Source organism: Sceloporus occidentalis, unplaced genomic scaffold, assembly GCF_023333645.1.
Source record: "Sceloporus occidentalis isolate IW3139 unplaced genomic scaffold, rSceOcc1.0.p SCAF_9, whole genome shotgun sequence".
Classification (NCBI taxonomy): Eukaryota; Metazoa; Chordata; class Lepidosauria; order Squamata; family Phrynosomatidae; genus Sceloporus; species Sceloporus occidentalis.
The window spans coordinates 39,398,910-39,420,178 of NW_028316989.1; the positions used below are offsets into that span (position 1 = coordinate 39,398,910).

At 40.6% G+C, this 21,269-nt stretch overlaps 1 protein-coding gene across 3 annotated transcripts in view; it reads right to left on the reverse strand.

Annotated features, from left to right (window-relative positions):
• Window positions 1–18,282, reverse strand: part of SECISBP2L (SECIS binding protein 2 like) — a 38,244-nt gene extending 19,962 nt beyond the window's left edge. Inside the window, exons 1-7 of one of the 3 annotated variants that reach the window (XM_089538961.1) lie at window positions 18,112–18,282; window positions 6,324–6,502; window positions 5,141–5,465; window positions 3,721–3,859; window positions 1,987–2,210; window positions 1,856–1,880; window positions 883–998 (exon numbers count right to left, since the gene is read on the reverse strand). In XM_089538961.1, the coding sequence (XP_089395087.1) occupies window positions 883–998; window positions 1,856–1,880; window positions 1,987–2,210; window positions 3,721–3,859; window positions 5,141–5,465; window positions 6,324–6,502; window positions 18,112–18,135 (1,032 nt within the window). In that variant the 5' untranslated portion in view covers window positions 18,136–18,282. Of the gene's footprint in view, window positions 1–882; window positions 999–1,855; window positions 1,881–1,986; window positions 2,211–3,720; window positions 3,860–5,140; window positions 5,466–6,323; window positions 6,503–6,924; window positions 7,116–18,111 lie in introns of those variants that run through there. The other 2 variants (XM_089538962.1, XM_089538963.1) reach the window with 2 other exon arrangements.
• Window positions 18,283–21,269: the final 2,987 nt, after the last annotated feature.

Genomic DNA, 21,269 nt, shown 5'->3' on the forward strand with positions numbered 1-21,269 from the left:
ACCCAAACACTGAAGGCACCTCATACGATTCTATGATTCTCTCCCCAACAAACAACCACCTCATTTTCCTCCTGTTCCTTCCCTTTTCAATCCAATGTTAACCTTCTCTCCCCATGTCCCTCCAGTTCCTTTCCCTCTTAATCTTTTTTTAAAAATACTTTATTCATAATACAAAATACAAAATCTTGCAATCATAAAACAATGGTATAAAAAGGTTTCATGTCATTAAAAACTTTCCTTATTAAAATTTTACACAATTCAATTCCCTTCTTAATCTGTTATGAAAACCTTCCTCTCTAGCACCAGGGAAGTGATGTTAGGTGGTCAAAAGAGGTCAAGAGAAGAAGAAGGAGGGAGGGAAACGGTGTTTCCCCCTTTACATCCTTTGTTACATGCTCCTAAGTTTTACCCTCAATTTATCCATAGGTCATATAAAACCCCAAGATTTTGGCCCTAAATCCTTCCCTCAACTTATACATGAGGTTGACTTGTACATGAATATATGTGATATGTGAATGCTGTTCCTGACAAGGCAGCTGGAATGGTGGCTGAAAAGAAACTGGCTAGTTGCAGTAGGAAGCCCTTTACATGGGGCTGTTGGAGGGGGGAGAGGCTACCACCAAAACTCTTCAGAACACGATAAAATGTTCAAAGACAGGCACTGTCCAAGCATAGGATAACCCATTTGTGTGAGTCATAGAGACCACAAAGAAGAACTTATGGACGTGTGAGGTTTTTTCCTCTTCCCTCAACATTTCCTTGTATGCCATGTCACTTTGGTTTTAAAGGAATAGGGCAGGGACTATCCTGATTTTTCTTTCATGATCTCTAAACTGCCCTGAAATCCTAAATGATGTTTAACATAAATAAATGAAATAGTACCTGTGAACTATTATGCTGCTCGGGTTGTCTCCCACCTCTTGAAAAGGCTGGTGTTTTCTCCATCCAAGGCTTTTTCTGAGTTGCCTGGGAGCTGACATTTGCCCAACTGTCACCACCTGAAAGAAAGCAGTTAAGAAAATGTTTCATATAGGAAAGAAGGTAAACTGTCAAGAATAAACATATTTTAGATAGAAAGATAGATAGATAGATAGATAGATAGATAGATAGAATGTGTGTGTGTATGGAAAGCCACATATAGAAAGGAAATGCTCAGTGCAAGGCCCATCTTGTTAGTCAACGCTGTTTTCAGTATTTCAGATCAGAAAGGTAAGTGACTGATAATTGTCTGTCACCTTCCCATTTTGAAATGCATTTAGCAGTCCTAAAATTGACAACAACTATTTCTCCATTTGCTTTCTACCAAACCTGTCATGTTTTCTTTCTTTTCAAACATGCTTTTGTTTCTCTTCTGCAAGTTATTAGTATTAGATTAGCATAATAGAAGAAGAATATGAAGAAATGTTTAATTAGGATCCAAGCCTTATCTGCACTCCTGAGGGAAATTAAACATCAGCACAAGCTTGGAGAATTTGTCAAACAGCAGGACTAAATTTGGAGTGAGAAGCTTAGACGTAGGTAGACTGTTACACCAATAACTACTGAAGGTAGTCAAGGCCTTCATTAAAATTCAAGATCATATGTGCAACATGGACAACAAAAGGTATTTAGGGGAAAAAATCAAGAGTTTTAAATTTCATAAGCAAGTCTATGGGTCATTGCTTCATGAAAATACACAGCTGATGAGTTAAAATCATGGAGATATATTCATTATTTCAACACTGATTGCATCAGTTTCATTACATCAAGCAGGAACAGAAAGATACCATATAACTCAGAGGGATACAACACCAGAAGAGACAAGCTAATCTTCAATTAAACTGATTTTCTTGACCAATTAATACAGGAACTTTACCTGGATATACTGATGGTTCCGTGATCTGGAAAAAAAAAGTTGTAAAGTTTATTTTAAAATGTTGCTTACTTTGTGCAATCTTCAACCCTTATTTCAGGATTTAGTTCCCTTTTCCAGTTGGGTCTACCTACATTTCCTGCAGCAGATTCAGAACTCCTTGAAGTCACAACTGCAGCTTGGTTACTGTGCTTGGGACTGCAATAGCCACTGTCACTGTCAATGTCTGCTTCACTGGCCCCTTGCTCACTAGAGGATTCTGCAGGATGAGAGGATCGTCGCCGCCTGCTTTTTGGTTTCCAGTGCATGGGGCTCACACTCTCAGACAGTGACTTGCTTGCTATCTCTGAAGGAAAGTCTGAAAGGCAACAGATATGGGATTATTGGGACACCACTACTCTTGAACTGATTTGACATAATTTATCAAAAACCATCATAGTGGTAGGCTATCTAGGCCTTCCCTTTACAAAAGATGTTTCTTTATTTAACTTATATATCAACTTTCTCCCAGAGTGGGACCAAAGGTGGCTCTGAAGGACAGGAAGTTTTTAAAACCTTAATAAAATTTTCACAATTAAAAATCCACACACTGAAAATATAAAGTCATTTTAAAACATACAAAAGTTACAAATCCCAGTCAAATGCTCACGTTTATACATTAGAAACCTGCTGAAACATGAAAGCATGGAAGGGGCCAGTCTAGCTTCCCATGAAAGGAAGTTCCAGAGAGTAGGAACAGTTACCAAGAAGGCCCTTTCTCAAGTCCTCACCAAACGTGTGTTTGATGGTGGTGGAATCAAGAGAAAGCCACTCAAACAAAGCTAAAGAATTTTTCCAACCTTTGAGCATAAAAAATAAGCCTGCTGTAACTGTCTTTCTAGCTATCAAAGGGTAACAAGTTTGAAATTATTCTTTTTGCTACTCCACAATTGTCACTCTACATGAACAGTGATCTTGTTACATAAACACAGCCCTGCCTACTTTTTAGATTATATAATTTTATACATCAGTTTTATTTTAACAAAAATTCTCCTCATTCTAAGTACTAAACAAGCTGAAAGTAACATTTTCCAGCATCCATTCCTATTTAAATCAAATTAATTTTATTCCTTTAGACAAAAAAAAGAGAGAGAAATTGTAGATTAGACAGGTTTCGTATGTTTCCACAAGGAATATAAACATCCCCAAATATAGCAATTACTGTTCAACTCCACATGCCCATCCCGTTTCATGAGCCAGGAATGTTTTTGCTAAGTGTCTGAAAAATCAAGTCGGGAGGGCTTTAAACTGTTATGTTGGGGAGGGAGACAATATTTATGAGGACAGGCGTTCATCAAATACTGGAGATAAAAGCCTGACTGTTTTACAGAGACCAAGGCAAATAGTACAAGAACTCGACAGTGGAAAGAAAGAAAGAAAGAAAGAAAGAAAGAAAGAAAGAAGGAAAAATAGCCAGATGCAGGAATGGCCAATGATCTTAGATGTCTCTACACTAATGCACACACAACATGGGAAATAAACAAGATGAACTAAAACTCTTAAAACAGCACAGCAAATATAATCACTGAAATCTGATGGGTTTGACGTATTTCAGGGAAATATAACATATGAGATTCACATTTGTTGTTAAAGGGGGTTAGCGATGAGGACAAATGGTTAGAATGCTGCCATTGTAAACTGACACAAGATCCGGAATAAATTATTGAAGAGTTGTTTCCAGTCTCATTTCAGAATGTGAACATTTGCAATATTTCCATCTTATTTCTTTCTGCAGTCTTATAAACTGTACAATGTACAGGTGATTTCAACAAAATTCAAATTATAATACAACTTTATTTAACAAATATGGAAACATAAAATTGGCATACCTGTTTGTTGACAAGCATCTACCAACAATACAATTTTAGGTCTCGTCTCAGGGCCGGATGCACTGTTCTCTTTCTGAGTAGCAACACTTTTTACTGGAGGCCTTTTGTTTTTTATATGGGTCTGCAAAGGTTGTTGATGCTTTAAAAAGATTAGCAGACCAAAGAGATTAGCTGGTTAAGTGGTGGAGAAGATTTAGGCAAGACAGTGTTAGAGTGCTGTAAAAGTACCATTTATAGGAATTCCTTCATTTACTAGCTACTTTTGCAACAGATGATTGAGCATAACCTGCATAAGTCTAGCAGTAACTTCTAACTTTAGATTAGATGTAAATAATAAAAAAATTCCATCATTCCTTGAATGACAGAAGAAAGTAAAGAGGGCACCAAGATTGAATAAATGTTTTCAAAATGCAACATGATGAACACAGAAATTTACCATAAATCTTCAGAACCACTAGAACTGAACACTTTCAAATGTAATATTGACCATTATGTGTATACTGGACTCTAAGCAATACAATTACACAGATGATAAACTACAATTGTGTTTCCAATTGCACATTTATAAAGCAAGCACAGTATAAGATGGGACTGTAGCCTGAGTAGCAAGGGAGTACCCCATATTGTAAATATTTCAACACTTGGCAACTTGAACTGGAATACAAAAACATGGTTAACAAACAGAAATTACAGGTTCGTAATCAGGTTTCTCATTCTGAAAAACCAGTTCTGCTCAGGCAGAAACTTGAAGTAGAAAACTGGTATCTTTAAATTGTTGAAAAAATGCCTGTTGGCCTACCGGGTAACAAATACATTTGTGCAGATAAATCATACATCCAGGTTTTTCAGACAAGGATTGTGGGTTTTACAACACTTATCTTTTAGGTAACTCCAGCACCACAAGACTCTTCCAGCAAAATAAACCAAGAAGAAGCATACTTTATTTGTGTTAAGTTCAGAGTAGGTAAAAATTTAAAAATATAAAATATACCTGCCAAGTCAGTACAAATGGAAAAGTCTTGAATCACACAACACACTCAAGGCTTGGGCTTTTTGGCAACTACTGAAGAAAGAGACTTGAAACTATAGACCATATATTAAAAATACCATCTCACACCCACAAGATATAAATACAATGCGTGGAAAAATACCACCATAAGATTGTGCATTAAAACGCATCTCCTCATATACATACATATTGGCATGTAAAATGCAACAGACTTGTTCTTGGTACAAAAAGGGTGTTTTGATGGTTCTCTTTTCAAATAACAAAACCTCCTTTTCCCAAAACATTTTCACTGCCATAATGAAAAACCTGAACAGATATTCATAATTATGTATTTCAGTGATACACTCCCAAGACTTCATTTATCTAGCTATTTATCATCACTATCGTTTCTCAAGTGCTCAACAAGCTTACTTTTTGCACAGTTGGTCCCCTGTTGGCACTTCTACTACGCTGGCTACACACTGGAAATACTTGATTTGGCTGGGTTGGGCGATCTGTGCATTCTGTTGCAACTGTATTTATGGCACTTGCTGTCTGAAAGGGTGCAGAGTACGGTGCTGGGAAGGGATGATAGAAACCCATGACTTGAGCACATGGTGCTGGCATCAACTGGTAATATGCGTACTCAGTAGAAACAGGTGGCTGAGCAGAAATAATGGGATAAGCAAGGTATGGGCCAGCAGGGTTTGGATTTGGCTGTTGCCATCTGATGTCATTATTATATAGTGGAAGTTGTCTGCAAAACAAAACAAAACGGAAATGATAGAATTGTTGAAAAGTTACATCTGCGATAGTCTGTCTGCAATACATAAATTATTTTGCAAATGTTTACCCCATATAAACTCCTTCTCTCTTCAAATGTCTCTGTTGTCCTAAAAATGCAGAACTGATTACACTAAACTTCATAAACAATCCTTGGAGTATTACTGAATATGTACATAATTTATTATACTGGACAAGTAGGGAGATAACAACAAAAGGATAAAGAAATTAAACATACACTAATATATACATTTACACATCAAAGAATACCTAGAATATACTGGTGTTTCAGAGGTTTAAGTCACAGCCCTGTTCTCAGTGCATATAAGAGTAGTTTCCAACTTTCAATCTGTTCATAGCACACTAGGCTAATATCCAGGATGGAAAGGCAAATATTGAATATTGATACAGGCAGGATGCAACTGAGAAGCAGCTGACTTCACTCCTCTGGCAGATATAAGCATTGAAAAATGGCTCGAAAGAAGATCTGGACCCTATCTATCCTTTTAAAAAGGAGGCACACAGAATAAAAACAGACAATGATCACTAAAAAAACTGGGGAGAAATGATCAGGAGCAAAGATTGCCTCCATAACTATTCTGTTTGGCTTCCAAGAAATCTGTTCTTATACATGGGTTCAGTGCACTATACTGCCAATGGAGTGATCCCACATTGAAGTTTAGTGCTATGGCTTCCCATTATGTTAGAGCTCAGGAAGCCTGATTTATGCCAATCAAAAATCAAAACAACTGCAAATAAAATCAAAATCCTACTAAGATACAGCTAATATTTAAACTCTATTATTTACCTACAAAATATATTTAACTATTACCTATTGGATTGGTTTTCCTGAACAAATGGATAGCAAGTAATCAGGTAGCTGGGAATAGGAGTTGCTTCCACACCATTAACACCTCCATTCTCATTAGGAAGCGCCATAGGCATCATATGTGAATCCGGACCCTTCTTCTGAGGAATGAATGGTTCGACTTCAGCAGACAGTTTCACATTCTTAAGTGGGGGAGAAAAAAAAAACACTTTATAGACATGGTAGCAGACTTGTAACACTTCATAAAGTGTCAGTGGCTAAGTACATCACTGCCATATTTAAAGATTTAATTTTATCTACTGTACGTTGCATTTGGGCAACATACACTAAATCAATCACTCCACACAGAATCCAGAGAATACAGGTCACGCTGGAGGACCAATAAAGGCCTAAAGAATTGTTTTCTCTAGGAACTTCTATGTGCTCCAGCACAACTCTATGGTCAGCATTTGGCAGAGTTGCACTGGAGGACCTAGAGATTTCTAGAGAGAACATATTAATCAGAACCGCAAATAATCAAATCTGCAAAAGTCAAAGCTGCAAATGTGGAGAGCAACCTGTATAGTTCTTTATTATGTGCAAATGTAGCCTCTAATATTCTTACTCTTTATATTTAATTACTTTGCTTGAGCTGAACACTGGCATATAATCTTGCTTCTATGTAATGATTATTGTGTCTGCCTGTGGTTTCCTCTTCTGAAAATGTTTAGATTGCTGGCAACTTTTTCTTTCAGCTGGGTTCATTCAAAGTGCCATGGATAACTGAAGGCACGACATTGAAACAGATAACAATAACAAGTTACATATGATATTGCTTGTGTAAAATATTTCTTTTCAAACCACAGGATTTTAAGATTTACGTGGCTTTAATTTTAATGTTACAAAATTATGCAATAGCTCGTTATATATGTTCATCTCCAACAATTACGATTCTTCCAGCCCATTGTGTATAAAGGCATCTTTGTTTTCTATATAAAAGCCAATCTATTCTTTAGCAGCTGCAAAGACAGAAGATGACACTAGCAGGAACAGACTGGTAAACTGAGTTACAAGCACTGTGTTTAATCTTTAAAACTACAATGTACAAAAAAACCACCCTCTAACTGACATTCATTATTACCCCTTAAAAGAGATCCCATACTGCCCTTTGGCTTGCTGCTGAATACATCAGGGAGATGCACACGTATTAAATTTCAGTTGCAGAATAAAGATGGGCTTTATGCTGGGTAACTGCTGGAAAAAATGAGGCTCACTATAAAAGTGATTTTCTCTTTAGACAGCTTATAAATATTTGTCAGTTTTTAAAATGAGAACCTACTGCCAACAAGCAGACTAGTAGTCACACTTTGCCTATTTTAAGAGCAGCTTTGTAAACACAAAAACAGCTGTGGCTATAGTTAGAAAACTAAGCAACATAGTCTCAAGGTATGACAAATATGCTAACTAATAGAAATTAGTGGGAACGTTCTGTGCAGTCTTATGTGCAAATCTGTGTTACTATACAGCAGGGTAAAAATTCATGTTTCATCAATATATAAAGTGGAATACGGGATTTAATTGAAACATATATATTACATTGTTCATATGTTTCCCAGAAAATGAGGCATTTCCTAAAATCTATTTTACTCTTTAATGCATTGTTTCATAAAAGTACATCAGCAATATAATTAACTAATAGTAAACCTAGGCCCGTTCCGCATGGGCATAAAGTACGTCCCCAGGACGTACTAGGGTTAGGAAAGGGCGTGCTTTACGCACGCCCCAACCCTAGTACATCCTGGGGACGTACAAAATGGCGGTGCCCATTCTACATGGGTGCCGCCATTTTGACGTAGCGGACGCTTAGCATCCGCATGTCACACAGCACTAATGACGCCACGAGTGCACCATTGGCGCCCTGCGGTGTCAATAGTGCACCGCAACAAGAAGCGCAATTTTGGTGCTTCTTTTTTGCAGCGCAGGCAAGCCTCGTGGTTTGGGGCTCCTTGGCGCCACTAATGGCAGCAGCGGCAGACCGCCGCTTTCAGCCGGTCTGTAATGCACCAGAGTAAATGAAAAGAGCAAAATGGAACTTTTTCAAATGACTTTCCCCAAAAGGCACAGCTTTCTGCAAACAGAAATTCAGAGGTGTTAAACATAGTCTGTTAACAATTCCAAATGTTCCATAGGAGTTAGATCTGAATATGCACTTGAAGGGTTTTTATTTTAACATCTAAATAATAAATAACGTAAAGGACAATTACATGTTAAACTACTGTCTCTTTAAAAGTTTATTAGAAAATGAAAAAAAGTATAATTGTCAAGTTATAATTGAAATATGGCATTTAAGCTATTTCAAGTATAATTTATTGCTTTTCCACCAAATATTTTATTTCAACTACTAATGGCTGTAAAATATATACAATTTTATAGGACATGTAAGATTAACATTAAGTACTTCTTATAAGTGAGAGAGAGGAAAATGAAGGAAGAAAGTGCAAAAGCAAAGTTATAGTTGAGCACAAACAAAAAAGCTGACCACAGATGTACACAATTTTTAAAGTGCTGAATATGCTGAAATGGGCAAAGACTATACTCTGTCATAAATCAAAATGGAGGCTGTAGTCAAGAAATCAAAAGATGCCTAGGACTTGGAAGAGCAGCCACGAAGGAACTAGACAAGATCCTCAACTGTAAAGATTTATCATCTAATATTGTTGGATCCCGTGTGACTGTGAAAGCTGGACACTGAAGAAATCAAGAAATCAAAGAGAATTCTACAGGATTGATAAAATGACCAATACACAAGGCCTGGAGTAAATGAACTCTGAACTCTCCTCAGAAGGAAAAGTGAGCAAACTGAGGCTGTATCTTTGGAGGTATGAATCATTCAAAAAGACAATACTTGATCAACTGGGGGACAGTCAGAAAAGATTACAGGTGGGAAGACTCAAATGAAGTTGATGACAGGGAGTCTTGGACATCTCTCATTCACAAGGTCACCATGCATTGTAGGTGACTTAATTACAGTTAACAACAAAACCTCTTATGAACAAAATTAAACAGCTGAATCCAATAAACATACTAAGTCAGATCTTGGTATGTATAGGGCAGGAGAAAATGTTTTGATACACGGGTTTTGATACAGTTCAAGTGCTGAATCATAGAGCTGGAAGAGACCACAAGGGCCATCCAGTCCTACCCCATTCTGCCATGCAGGAAAACACAATCAAAGCGCCCCTGACAGATGGCCATCCAGCCTCTGTTTAAAAACCTCCAAAGGAGGAGGCTCCCATACTCCAAGGGAGTGTGTTTCACTGTCACACAGCTCTTACTGTCAGGACGTTCCTGCTAAGGTTTAGGTGGAATCTCCTCAGTCTAAGATTGAGCAGAGAGGCATTGAAAATCTTTGATAATCACAAATTTAGGTAAATGAAACAGCTCTTCTACAAGACATGCAAACTAAGGGATTTTAGATTAGGAAGAGAAAACAGGATATCATAAAGCATGTGTTCCTGTATATTTCTATTTAGTAATAAGCTTATTTGGCAATATCTAGAAATCAGCAATCAATGGACACAAATAGGTCAAATGTTTTTCTAATCAGTATCATTAATACAACATTTTTGACAGTTGGCAATACTAGCAATTGAAAGCAAGATGGCACTTGACACACAGCAATTAACTTTTATCTAAATCTAACCTGATGAGTTGCAGAACAAAGTATTCTAGTTGTCCAATTGAAAAACATACAGGTTCATCAATCAAATATCTAACCACTCATTTACATAAATACCTACTCAAAGTTCTCCTATCAATTTCCTGCTCCCACACTGGGATGTTGTAATTTCATTTAAAACACTGATCTCCTATATGAGTGAAATTTAGCAGGGGGGGGGGGTAGTGGAAATAAATTAACAAGATACAATAAACCTGGGGTACTGACAAGCTAATGTGTGTCCAGAGCTGGCCAAGCTAAATGGTGAAAGGTCTGGAAACCATGCCCTAAGAAGAAAGGCTTAGGGAGCCAGATATGTTTAGCCTAGAGAAGAGAAAGTTAAATATTTGAAGGGATGTCATACTGAAGATGGAGCAAGGTTGTTTTTTTGCTTAGGACACAGAACAATAGAAGAGGATGTATAGAATCATAGAGTTGGAAGAGACCCCAAGGGTCATCCAGTCCAACCCCTGCCATGCAGGAAATCTCAATCAAAGCATCCCCGACAGATGGCCATCCAGCCTCTGATTCTATCTTTAAAAAAAGAGATTCCATCTAAACATTAAGAAGAATTTCCTGATGGTAAGAGCTGCGGAACACACTCCCTCGGAGTGTGGAGGAGTCTCCTTCTTTGGAGGTCTTTAAACAGAGGCTGAATGACCATCTGTCTGCGGTGCTTTGATTCTGTGTTCCTGTGTGTCAGAGGATTGGACTGGATGGCCTTTGTGGTCTCTTCCAACTTATATGATTCTAACTGTTAAGAAAGGACAAACATCTCTTGCGGTGATGCCTCTGCTGCAATACAAAATCAGCTAAGAACAGAATTAATGCTCTTTGTATGTATGTGTTTTGAAGTCACCTGTTGATATAGTGACCCCCCCCCCCAATGCATTTCATAGGGTTTTCTCTGGCAAGGAATACTCTGAAGTTGGTTTGCCAGTTCCTTCCTCTGTAATATAACCTATAGGACTTAGTATTCATTGGAGGTCTCCCATCCTATAGGGTTGGTTAGCTTTAGACCTTTGATCCAATGGGCTCAGTAGTACTTGGAATGTTTATGAACCTGGGTGCGGTGGGTGGGAAGAACAGACACATAGGAATGTACTGGGGAAACTCAGAGAAAATTCTGCAGTTGTAAAAAAACTAACAATGGAATTTATGCTACAGGAAGAATACCGAATTATTCTGTAACCTGTGTTGAGAAGCTGCTGGGGACAAGACAAAACCCAAGGCATGGATTTTCAAAAAGTTTGTCTCCCCATTCATTTCAAGTGGAATAAAACAACCTTGATGTCATTTTTAAACATTGAGTGGCAGTGGAGTGGAGTGGAGAAAGAATATTACAGAAGACTTAACCCATACATGAAATACTAAGCAGTTCAGATTTGTCAACAATGTTTTTACAAGTATTTCTAACTCTGCCAGAGTTCATAACCAACTACACATGATTATAAATGTTATGACAATATGCAACTCTATGGACAATAAATTGGAAGCAAGTCCCAATGTATATAGTAGGACTTGTATCCGTATAAGCATGAACAGGATTAGACAGTAAAACTGCAATTCCACCCACAGTTACTTGGAAGTAAATCCTAATGGACCGTGGGATTTAATACTCTACAGTATTAAAGCTTAATCTCATTTAAATTTCCTCTTGTAATAATATCAGTCTGGATATTTAAAGATTTCTGATAATTAAAGTATTGTGCTTTTAATTTATAATACATATAACATATTGATCTCAATAACAGAATGTAATTTTACCTCTTTTGCTATTTTCATCACCTTGGATTACACCTGGCTAATTTAATCAGAATAGATATGTTACTCAGAGTATTTAGGCTCTCAGGAAGAGATAAGGTGCGATGGTGATTACACTTTAGATCAACATACCAAGTTAATAAATGGTTTGAAGTTATGACAACACACACTGAAACATTTCTTGTAATGTGTTCACCTACAGATTTTTTTCCCCTTATCCATTTGCAATTAACTGAAGAGGCATAACATCCATTGTCCTACTGCATTGCAATGAAATTGCTATCGTGTTGCACTATGTAGGAACTATTCTTCAAGAATATTAATCCCAAAAGCCTCAGATGGCACCCTTTCCCGTCATATTCAACTACAAACGGCATGTTCTCCTAGCATCTGAAGTCCTCTTTTTATCAGGGTTTTATTCTTTCTGTGAAACAACAACGCAGAAAGAACCGCAACCTAGAAACATCATCCAAGGAGACTTTCCGCTGTGCTTTCTGCAACCGGACCTGTTTATCCCGGATTGGCCTTTTTAGTCACCAACGCGCTTGTACAAAGTGCGGGATGAGTCCTTCCTGAATCTTCATTCGCGAAGCAAAGCCAGAGAGAGAGAGAGATTCTTTCTGTTAAGACTGAAAGAGTGCTCTCTGTTTTTAAACCGATTTATGCAAGCTGCCTTGAATGCTTAGAAAGGCAACACAAAAGATTTCTATAAACAAATAGAATGAAAGTTAACCCATTGAAGTTCTGCACTGTATTTCTTTTGTTACAAGAGTTGAACATGGGCAAAAAAGAGGCATTGGAACAATAATTTACTCCAGAAAGACTTCCCAAAACCGCAAAAGACAAGTTAGGCTACTGACTGGAAGCATGCAGATGTTGTTGGACTGCAAGTCCCAGTAAGTATAACCATTGGTGAGGAATGCTAGAAGTTGCAGGCCAAAAAACATCTGGAAGAGTTCACAATTTCCTAGTTCAGGGCTATCTTACATTCCACAGTTTGAGAATTACTAAGGGGCTAAACAGACCAGTATTATACACCGGCATGGGGGCGTGGTGTACACATGCCGGCCGCCCCCACACCAGCATCACACCGCATGCCCGACCACACGGCGGGGGACATTATGGTGCTCCATTGGCGCAGCATTTAGACATGCTGTGCCAAAGGAGCACTGAAAAGCCATTGCCATGGCAGCAAGGGCATCTTTTTGCCAGCGCTAAAAAGGAGCAGCATTTTGCCATTCTTTTTAGTGCTGGCAGAGTGCCAGATTGGTGCCGCAGTGTGCGGTTGCTGTGGCCCTGATCCAGCAAGGAAAGGGGCGGTGGGACATCGCTCCAAAAGGCCGGTCTGGTTTGCCCCAAAGTTTTCCTTCTTTACAACTGAAATAGCTGACAAAGTAGAACAAGGATGGGCTGCTGTGCTCTGTCATATGTTGCTGGACTGCAAACCCATCATGCCTAACAAATACAGCTAATGGAAAGGGATGCTGAGAACTTCAGTCCAACAACATCCGGAGGGCCACAATCGCCTATTCTTGGTTCAGATCTACACTTCTAGATTTCTCAGAAAACAGCATACATATAGCCATGTAACACGGAACTTTTTTTTCCTTTCTGTATGCAAACTCTTATACTGAGTAAGATGAAACTTCAGGGGTTGTATCCAGTTAGCCCTTCCTGCATGCCTTCAAGATTTGGAGGTTTGGATGATGCTCCACATCCGCTTCAAGGCTGCAGGGAGAAGAGGAGGGGAGGGGAAGAAAGGAAAGTTCTACTGTGCTAGTACAAATCTCACAGAATGCTGGAGAATGACGCTAAATTTTTAAAACAGGGCATTCAGTTATAAAGTTATATAAAATATGTATTTTCACTTGAACAATTCAAGGCAGTATATTGTAGTGCATAAAAGTTACGAATGCTTAACTGCCTACACAATCCCGCCTTCTTCTACTGCATCTGCCAGACTTGGGTTACAAATGCAGAGTTATTTGGGAACACAATTTGCCAACTTCAGTAGGGGTTTTCAGAGTAGGTGTAGACTCAACTGTTGAAATAGCATCACTACCAACCCTTACAGTGAATTGTTTACAAGCTGCAGAGCACAGATGGGACCTAGAGAATAGATGGCAGTGAGCAGGAGGGTGAAATACATATATCTGGAATGCCCACAGAGCAATTTACTCATACAGGTTTCTTCTGCAAGTAATCACCTGGAAACTATTTGTCTTGGGAATCATGTGCCAGTTCCTACTTAGACTGGCATTACCCCCTTCAGTAAATGTCTCTTCTAAATAGTCTGCCCAAAAAAGGGGTTGGGTTTGAGTTGCGCATGGGCTCTGCCTAAAGGTCTACAGTTGGGTGCCTCTTCCCAGTGCTTGTCCTTCTCATGCATTACACAGGGAAACTGAAGAGCTGTGCTTACTGGCTGAAGAGGTACTGTAGTTTCCACCCAGCTGCATCTTGACCTTGTGACACAAGCGGTAGAACACAGCTGAACACCATTTTGGGCAGCACTAAGTGCAATCCTGGTTCCCATTCATGTTTCCAACCCACTGTTTTCAGTGGGGAAAGCTACTCGTATAAATAAATCATTCCTAAAAATACAGTATAAGATCGGTCTAATCCAGCATTCTGTTTAATGTGCACAAAGACCAACCAGATGCATATGGAAAGCCCACAAGAGGAAAATGAACGCACATGGGGAAAATGAATTCAACAGCACCCTCTTGCTTGCGTTTCTCCAAAACTGACATACATAAACCTGCTGCCTGTTAGTCTTATGAATACGTATCACATTATCACACTACGCTCTCCAACTGGGATTTGCAGTTTAGGGAGGGACATTGAGAATATTCAGCCAGACAGCTCTTAGGCCTCACTGAACTACAAACCCCAGAATGCAACAGGAGGCAGGTCAAACAGTAAAAGCGGAACAGCAGCACTGTAAGAGTGTAGTACTTCATCGTCTTCTTTTGAAGTGTTTTTAGACTGTAATCCTGTTCTTATTTCACTTAGATGAAAATATTTTGACCTCTGCTATTTCCTTCAACCAGGAACTCCCAGCCAGTAACTGTCATCCTCAAATCTTTGCTGACTGGTTGGTTCTAGCTGGAAGCTGGTAGAAAACTCAGAAGGGAGTGACTGACAGCATCGATTGAGTGTGTGGCTATGTAACACTATGTTCACAAACATGACAAGTCTGTTAGATGAACGCTGAGAAACTGAAGGAAGGACATAATATGCAAACCATTAGTCTGAACAAGTCTATTTGGAGGAACCTGGCCCATTCTCAACTTCTACTCTTTTTGTGCATGCACTGAACTTAAAAGTCACTTGACCATTCATTCCATTCTGACCAGGCTTGTCTAAGATATTCTGGGGACACAACTTTAAGATAAGATTCAGCAAATAAGAAACAGAAGCTGCAGCACATTCTTCTGCTACTCCTCCGCTCAAAACCAAAGCTTTCCATCCCCTCCCCCAAACCCACACTTTTATAAGGCACCACATGGAAATGTAGGCAACTTGGCCTCTAGGAAGCTAATACTGGACATTCCCATCAACTCATCACTTCTGCCTTATGCTTCTTCAAACCCCACTAACCCCATTTTATTCTTAAGAGTCTGCAACCAAGCTCTTCTGCTACAATTGCCAACTAATCCTTTGTAGCCCAATGTCAGGAAGCTGATCATTTATTTGCCCAGATCCCTTCCCTCTCTGCAAACTGGAGAGCTGATAAAGTCATAGATGGGAAGTTACCAGAACAAAACACAAAAACAAGAGATAGCCTGTGCCAATCCAGTATCTCATATCCACAGCCCTGCCACCATAACAATTATCTGCAATAAGGAAACAACATTTGGCTGCCATAATCTCAAATACAGTGTTGGGAACACAGGAAATATGCTTTAGTTCTGCTGCTGATAAACAATCTGACATGACCTGTCCACTCTATGGCAATGTAGTTGGTCCTCCATATTTGTGACTTTGACTTTTGTGGCTCTGATTATTTGTGGTTTTGATTAATATGGTCTCTCTAGGAATCTCTAGGTCCTTCAGGGCAAGTCTGCCAGAAGTTGACCATAGAGTTGTGCTGGAGAACCTGGAATTTCCTAGAGAGAACACTTCTCTGGGCATTTGTAAGTAAGTCTTCTACATGATTCTATGATCAGCGTCTGGCAGACGTTGACCACAGAGTTGCACTGGAGGACCTAGAGATTCCTAGAGAGGTGTTCTCACAGGTAAAAAGAATATTTTTTATCTGCAGATTTTCATGGGGCTCCTTCACCCCTAAACCCAGTAAATGTGGAAGGACCACTGTCATCTTCACCTCCTACCGACAGCTATGTTCTTAGACCTGAAAATACTTGGATTATGCCAAGTAGCTGAACATTATTCACCGATCCACCTTTGCCCACTTTTTCCTTCCTGAACTACTTGTCTTAAAATCTGCCCCTGAGAAAGTACTCTTAAGTCTACGAAAGCTCATGCTGCCAACTTCTTTCTTTCAGTTAGTCTCAAAGGGTATAAGATCTCTCTACGTATTGATCCTTCAGATGAACACGGCTATACCTTTTAATTCTATTATTATTACAGTACATGTTCTGCTTGCGTAATATAACATTTTTATATGCAGGCGCTGCTGTGTGTATTTTGATGGTTTAATAAAGCACAAAATAGCGCTGATTGTGGGGATATTGTGCCAAAATTGTGATAAAGCATGAGAAAAACAACCTGGGTCTAATTTTGAAACATGTTACTTTCTCGTTTATATATTAACTAATCATTTCTTTTGCTAGTGCAAACTTTTTCTGTTCCAGTGGAAGGGTGTGTGTGTGTCAATGGGAACCATCTACCTCCATTGCTTATTATTAAGAAATGCAGGCCAACGGGGGTTCTTTACACTGATGTTTAACAAGCGAAGCCCACAGTCTTGTTTCAGTGCCTCCTTAAGACTTGAGAAACGTGTCTGAAGGAGGGCAACTAAAATGGTGAAGGGTCTGGAAACCATGCCCTATGAGGAATGACTTAGGGAGCTGGGGATGTTTAGCCTGGAGAAGAGAAGGATAAGAGGTGATATGATAGCCTTGTTTAAATATTTGAAGGGATGTCATATTAAGGAGGGAGCAAGCTTGTTTTCTGCTGCTCCAGAGAAATGGATGCAAGCTCCAGGAAAAGAAATTCCAGCTCAACATTAAGAGGGACTTCTTGACAGGAAGGGCTGTTCGACAGTGGAATACACTCCTTCCTCGGAGTGTAGTGGAGTCTCCTTCCTTGGAGGTCTTTAAACAGAGGCTGGACGGCCATCTGTCCGGGATGCTTTGACTGAGAGTTCCTGCATGGCAGAATGGGTTTGGACTGGATGGCCCTTGGGGTCTCTTCCAACTCTATGATTCTATCTGTTGTGTAACTAAGAACAAAACAAAACCACCACCTCCTAAGTGCAACTCTGTCCAGAGCTGCAATAAATCCTTTTAAATCCCGTCCTGCTCTGGCGGCTCAGCCATTTCCCCTCAGCTTGAACTGCCTCAGCTCAGCGGTGTCTCTGGGGGCTGCAGACTGCGCCAGGTGACATTCAAGCAGAGGAGGATCACTACTCCTCAAACATCTGTATTTTGCCAGGAGCGGGTGGTGGCATTTCCTTGTGCCTCTTTATAATGCTGAAGAGACATTGCAATTTAAAGAAAGGTACATCACTTTAATTTTGCAAGTTGTTTATGTCACAATTATTACAGCTAGATTCATTTTCATAGATAGATATAGATAGATATAGATATATGTAAGCAGTGTTTTCTGCTTGTTTTCTGCAGCTCCAGAGACTAGGACCCGGAAGAATGGATTCAAACTAGAGGGAAAGAGATTCTACCTCAACATTAGGAGGGACTTCAGTAAGGGCTGTTTGACAGTGGAACAGACTCCTTCCTTGGAGTGTAATGGAGTCTCCTTCCCTGGAGGCCTTTAAGCAGAGGCTGGATGGCCATCTGTCAATGGGGTTGCTTTGATTGGGAGTTCCTGCATGGATTGAGATGGCCCTTTGATTGGGAGTTCCTGCATGGCAGAATGGGGCTGGACTGGATGGCCCTTGGGGCCTCTTCCAACTCTATGGTTCTATGATATAAGGAGGGTGACACCTTGAGTGACACTAAGCCTAAAGGGGGCTATTGAAGTGCCCGGATGTAGGGCCCAGGTGGGCCCCGTGGGGCTTTCGGGAGGCCCTCCATCCGGGCACTTCCCACTTCAGCCTTGTAGGCCCCAAACAGGCCCTCCCCTCACGTTGCCTAGCAACCCTCCCTCTCCCCCAAAGACCCCCTCCCTCCCTCCTTCCTTCCTTACCTGTCCACTGAGGGCTTTGTCCATGGCTCCTGCGAACCCGACCCTTCCCTTAGTAATCCGCTTCCTTCATGGCTCCCCTTGTCCCTCGCAGGCTTCCGTTCACACCCTGCTTACTGCCGAACAAGACCCGGTTACGCCACTTAGATAGAAGAAGGAAGCGGAGAGGGAGGGAGGAGGACGCAGCAGCACCACCTGCGACGGAAGCCCGCCGGAGCCAAAACGCGCGCGAACGCGTTGTGTTTATTAAAAAAGAGGAGGGAGGGGCCGCCTCCTCGCTCGCTAGAACGCCCCGCCCACTTTGGGCCTAGCCGCGTTGCTAAGCGACGCCAGGCCTGCGAGGCCCAAAATATGACAATATGGGACGTAAAAGGCGACGGGGTTTATGGCCCGTTCGTCAGTGACTGAGGGAGTGTTGCCATCAGTGGCCTGCCTAGGGTTGGGGTCACCCTGTTGGGTCACTCATGGGGTCACCCCTTCCTCCTGTTTCACACCATGCAGAACCCTAATGATAATAATAAAATTATATTTGTATCCCGCCTCTTCAGTGCGATCGACAGTAAAAACATACAACATAGTGAAATACACCCATTACACAACAGTGAAAATACACTCAACCCTCCATATTTGTGGCTTTGATTATTCACGGAGTTGATTAATATGTCCTCTCTAGGAATATCTAGGTCCTCCAGTGCAACTCTATGGTCAACTTTAAAAATTGCACTGAAAGGCCTAGAGAGAACACTCCGCTAGACATTTGTAGCTCCTCCAGCGCAGTTCTATGGTCAGAGGTGGTTTTCATACCTGCCTCCAATGTGGCTCAATGGTGGAGGAAGTGCGCACGTCTGAACACCAGGCACTCTTCCTTAATCGTCATTCACTCCCCCCTTTGCGTCCCTGAATCGTCGCAAGGGGAGCGGACTTCCTGTAAACGCAGTTTGCGTTCATAGGAAATCCGCTCCCCTCGCGACGATTCAGAGACGCGAGAGGGAGCCACGTTTACATGACGATTAAGGAAGTGCGCCTGGCGTTCAGACGTGCGCACTTCCTCCACCTTTGAGCTCAATGCTAGGGAATTCTAGGAACTGTAATTTTGTGATTGAATTCAAAGATACAGCTGTGCTCATCTGTAAAATCTAACCCAGTTTGACACCATTTAAACTGCCATTGGTGAATGGTATGAATTCTGGTAACTGGAGTTTGTTGTGGCCCCAGAGAGCGGACGTGTATTCAAGGGCCTAATGCCGTATCACTGTGTTTAAAGCATTAAATGCATTGGTTGAAGTCCCTTCCCAGTTTTGTTTGTTGCTGAATTCAAAGATAATAGTCATGTTTGTCTGTAGAATCAGTATGCAGAGATCTTGTAGCCCTTTTGAGACTAACTGAAAGAAAGCCGTTAGCAGCATGAGTTTTCATAGACTTTAATCTACTTGCTCAGTTGCGTTTAGTGACGTGGAGAACCAGGGACAGAGCTGTATATGCCATTCATATGTGAGAACATCAATTCAAATTCAAAATCCTTTGTGTCCGGAATTGAAGTGGCAAGTCCAGTTTGAAATATGGTCATTGGTGAACAAATACACACTCTAATGGCATAGACAGGTCTGTCCCTGGCTTCCCAGTCCATCAAATACATCTGAGGAAGTCTACTTAAGTCCACAAAAGCTCGGGTTGCCAACCTCTTTCAGTTCATTTCAAAGGTGCTACAAAATCTCTTTGCATGATTCTGCAGACTAACATGGCTGCAGTGTGTTTTGGGCCATGGTGTGATTTAGGTCTAAAATAGACTACACAAATCCAGTTTGAGACTACTTGAACTGCTAGGGAATTCTAAGAACTGTAGTTAGTAATAGAATTCAAAGATACATCTATGTTAGTCTGTAGAGATTAGTATGTAGTCTTTTTTCTCCTTTTTGAAGATGGGGATAACGTTTGCCCTCCTCCAGTCGCTGGAACTTCTCCTGTTCTCCAGGAGTTCTCAAAGATTATTATTGCCAATGGCTCCGATATCACATTTGTCAGCTCTTTTAATACCCTTGGATGTTGTTCATCTGGTCTTGGAGACTTAAATTCATTTAGGTTAACCAGGTATTCCTGTACTATCTCTTTACTTATTCTGTGCTGAATTTCCCCTATTCTGTCCACTGCTCCATTATCCTCAGGTTGAGCATCCTTTTCCTTTTCTGAGAAGACTGTAGCAAAAAAGGTGTTGGGTAATTCTGCCTTTTCTCTGTCCTCTGTTAGCATTTTGCCATCTTCTCCACACAGTGGCCCTACCATTTCCTCCTTCATCCTTTTGCTGCAGACATATCCAAAAAAGCCTTTTTTGTTGTTCTTAACCTCTCTAGCAAGCCTGAGTTCATTCTGTGCTTTAGCTTTTCGGACTTGACCCCTGCACAGGCTCGCTGTTCAGGTTCCTTGAAGGCACCTTTGCCTATTCTATGTAAAAAGGAATGAGATAGAAAAAAGATCTTGAAATTGCACGCCTGGCACCCAGGAATGAGGGCTCAGACCTGTCTTCAGAGCCAAAGAAGAACTTTCCCAATTTTTTAAACTCTAGAATAGAAATAGTTGGCTCCATTTAAGCATAGACCCCTTTACTGTCTCTCGCTCTGTCTGTAGATGTTAGCACAATTTCATGAATTTGGTTTTTCCCTCTATTAGAATGTTATGAAATACCTTCTTAAGCGGGTGGATTAATTTATTCTCTAATTCCTTGTATTAGATTCCTGACAAGCCCTTTTCAAGATCTTTTTATGTCGAATATCCAAAGGTGCCTCCACTGGAAATGTTTTGACAAGCAAAAATGGCTGATTGCCTTTGCAATGTATTGGTCTATCTTCCCATTGAATGGTCTGGACTATGGAGATTATCGCAACAGCAAATTGGCCAGACTGAGTCCTGCCTGAGCCAGGGATGAAAGTTTTGAAACAGGGCTGGACTCAGGCCGGCCCATTTGCCAGTGTTATAATCTCCTATGTGGTTCGGAGAGGTCCAAAACCAGTTGCTGTTGGTCAGGTCTGATGGGGCGAGTTCGAGGAAGGGTCTTTTGACCCTGTTCAGGCCAATTGGACTGCGTGTTGCAGATTCACCCCCATTGGATGAATCGACAGGTCTGAAACCATTTTGTACTGGTCAGGGGTTGCAGGGCAAGACACAGG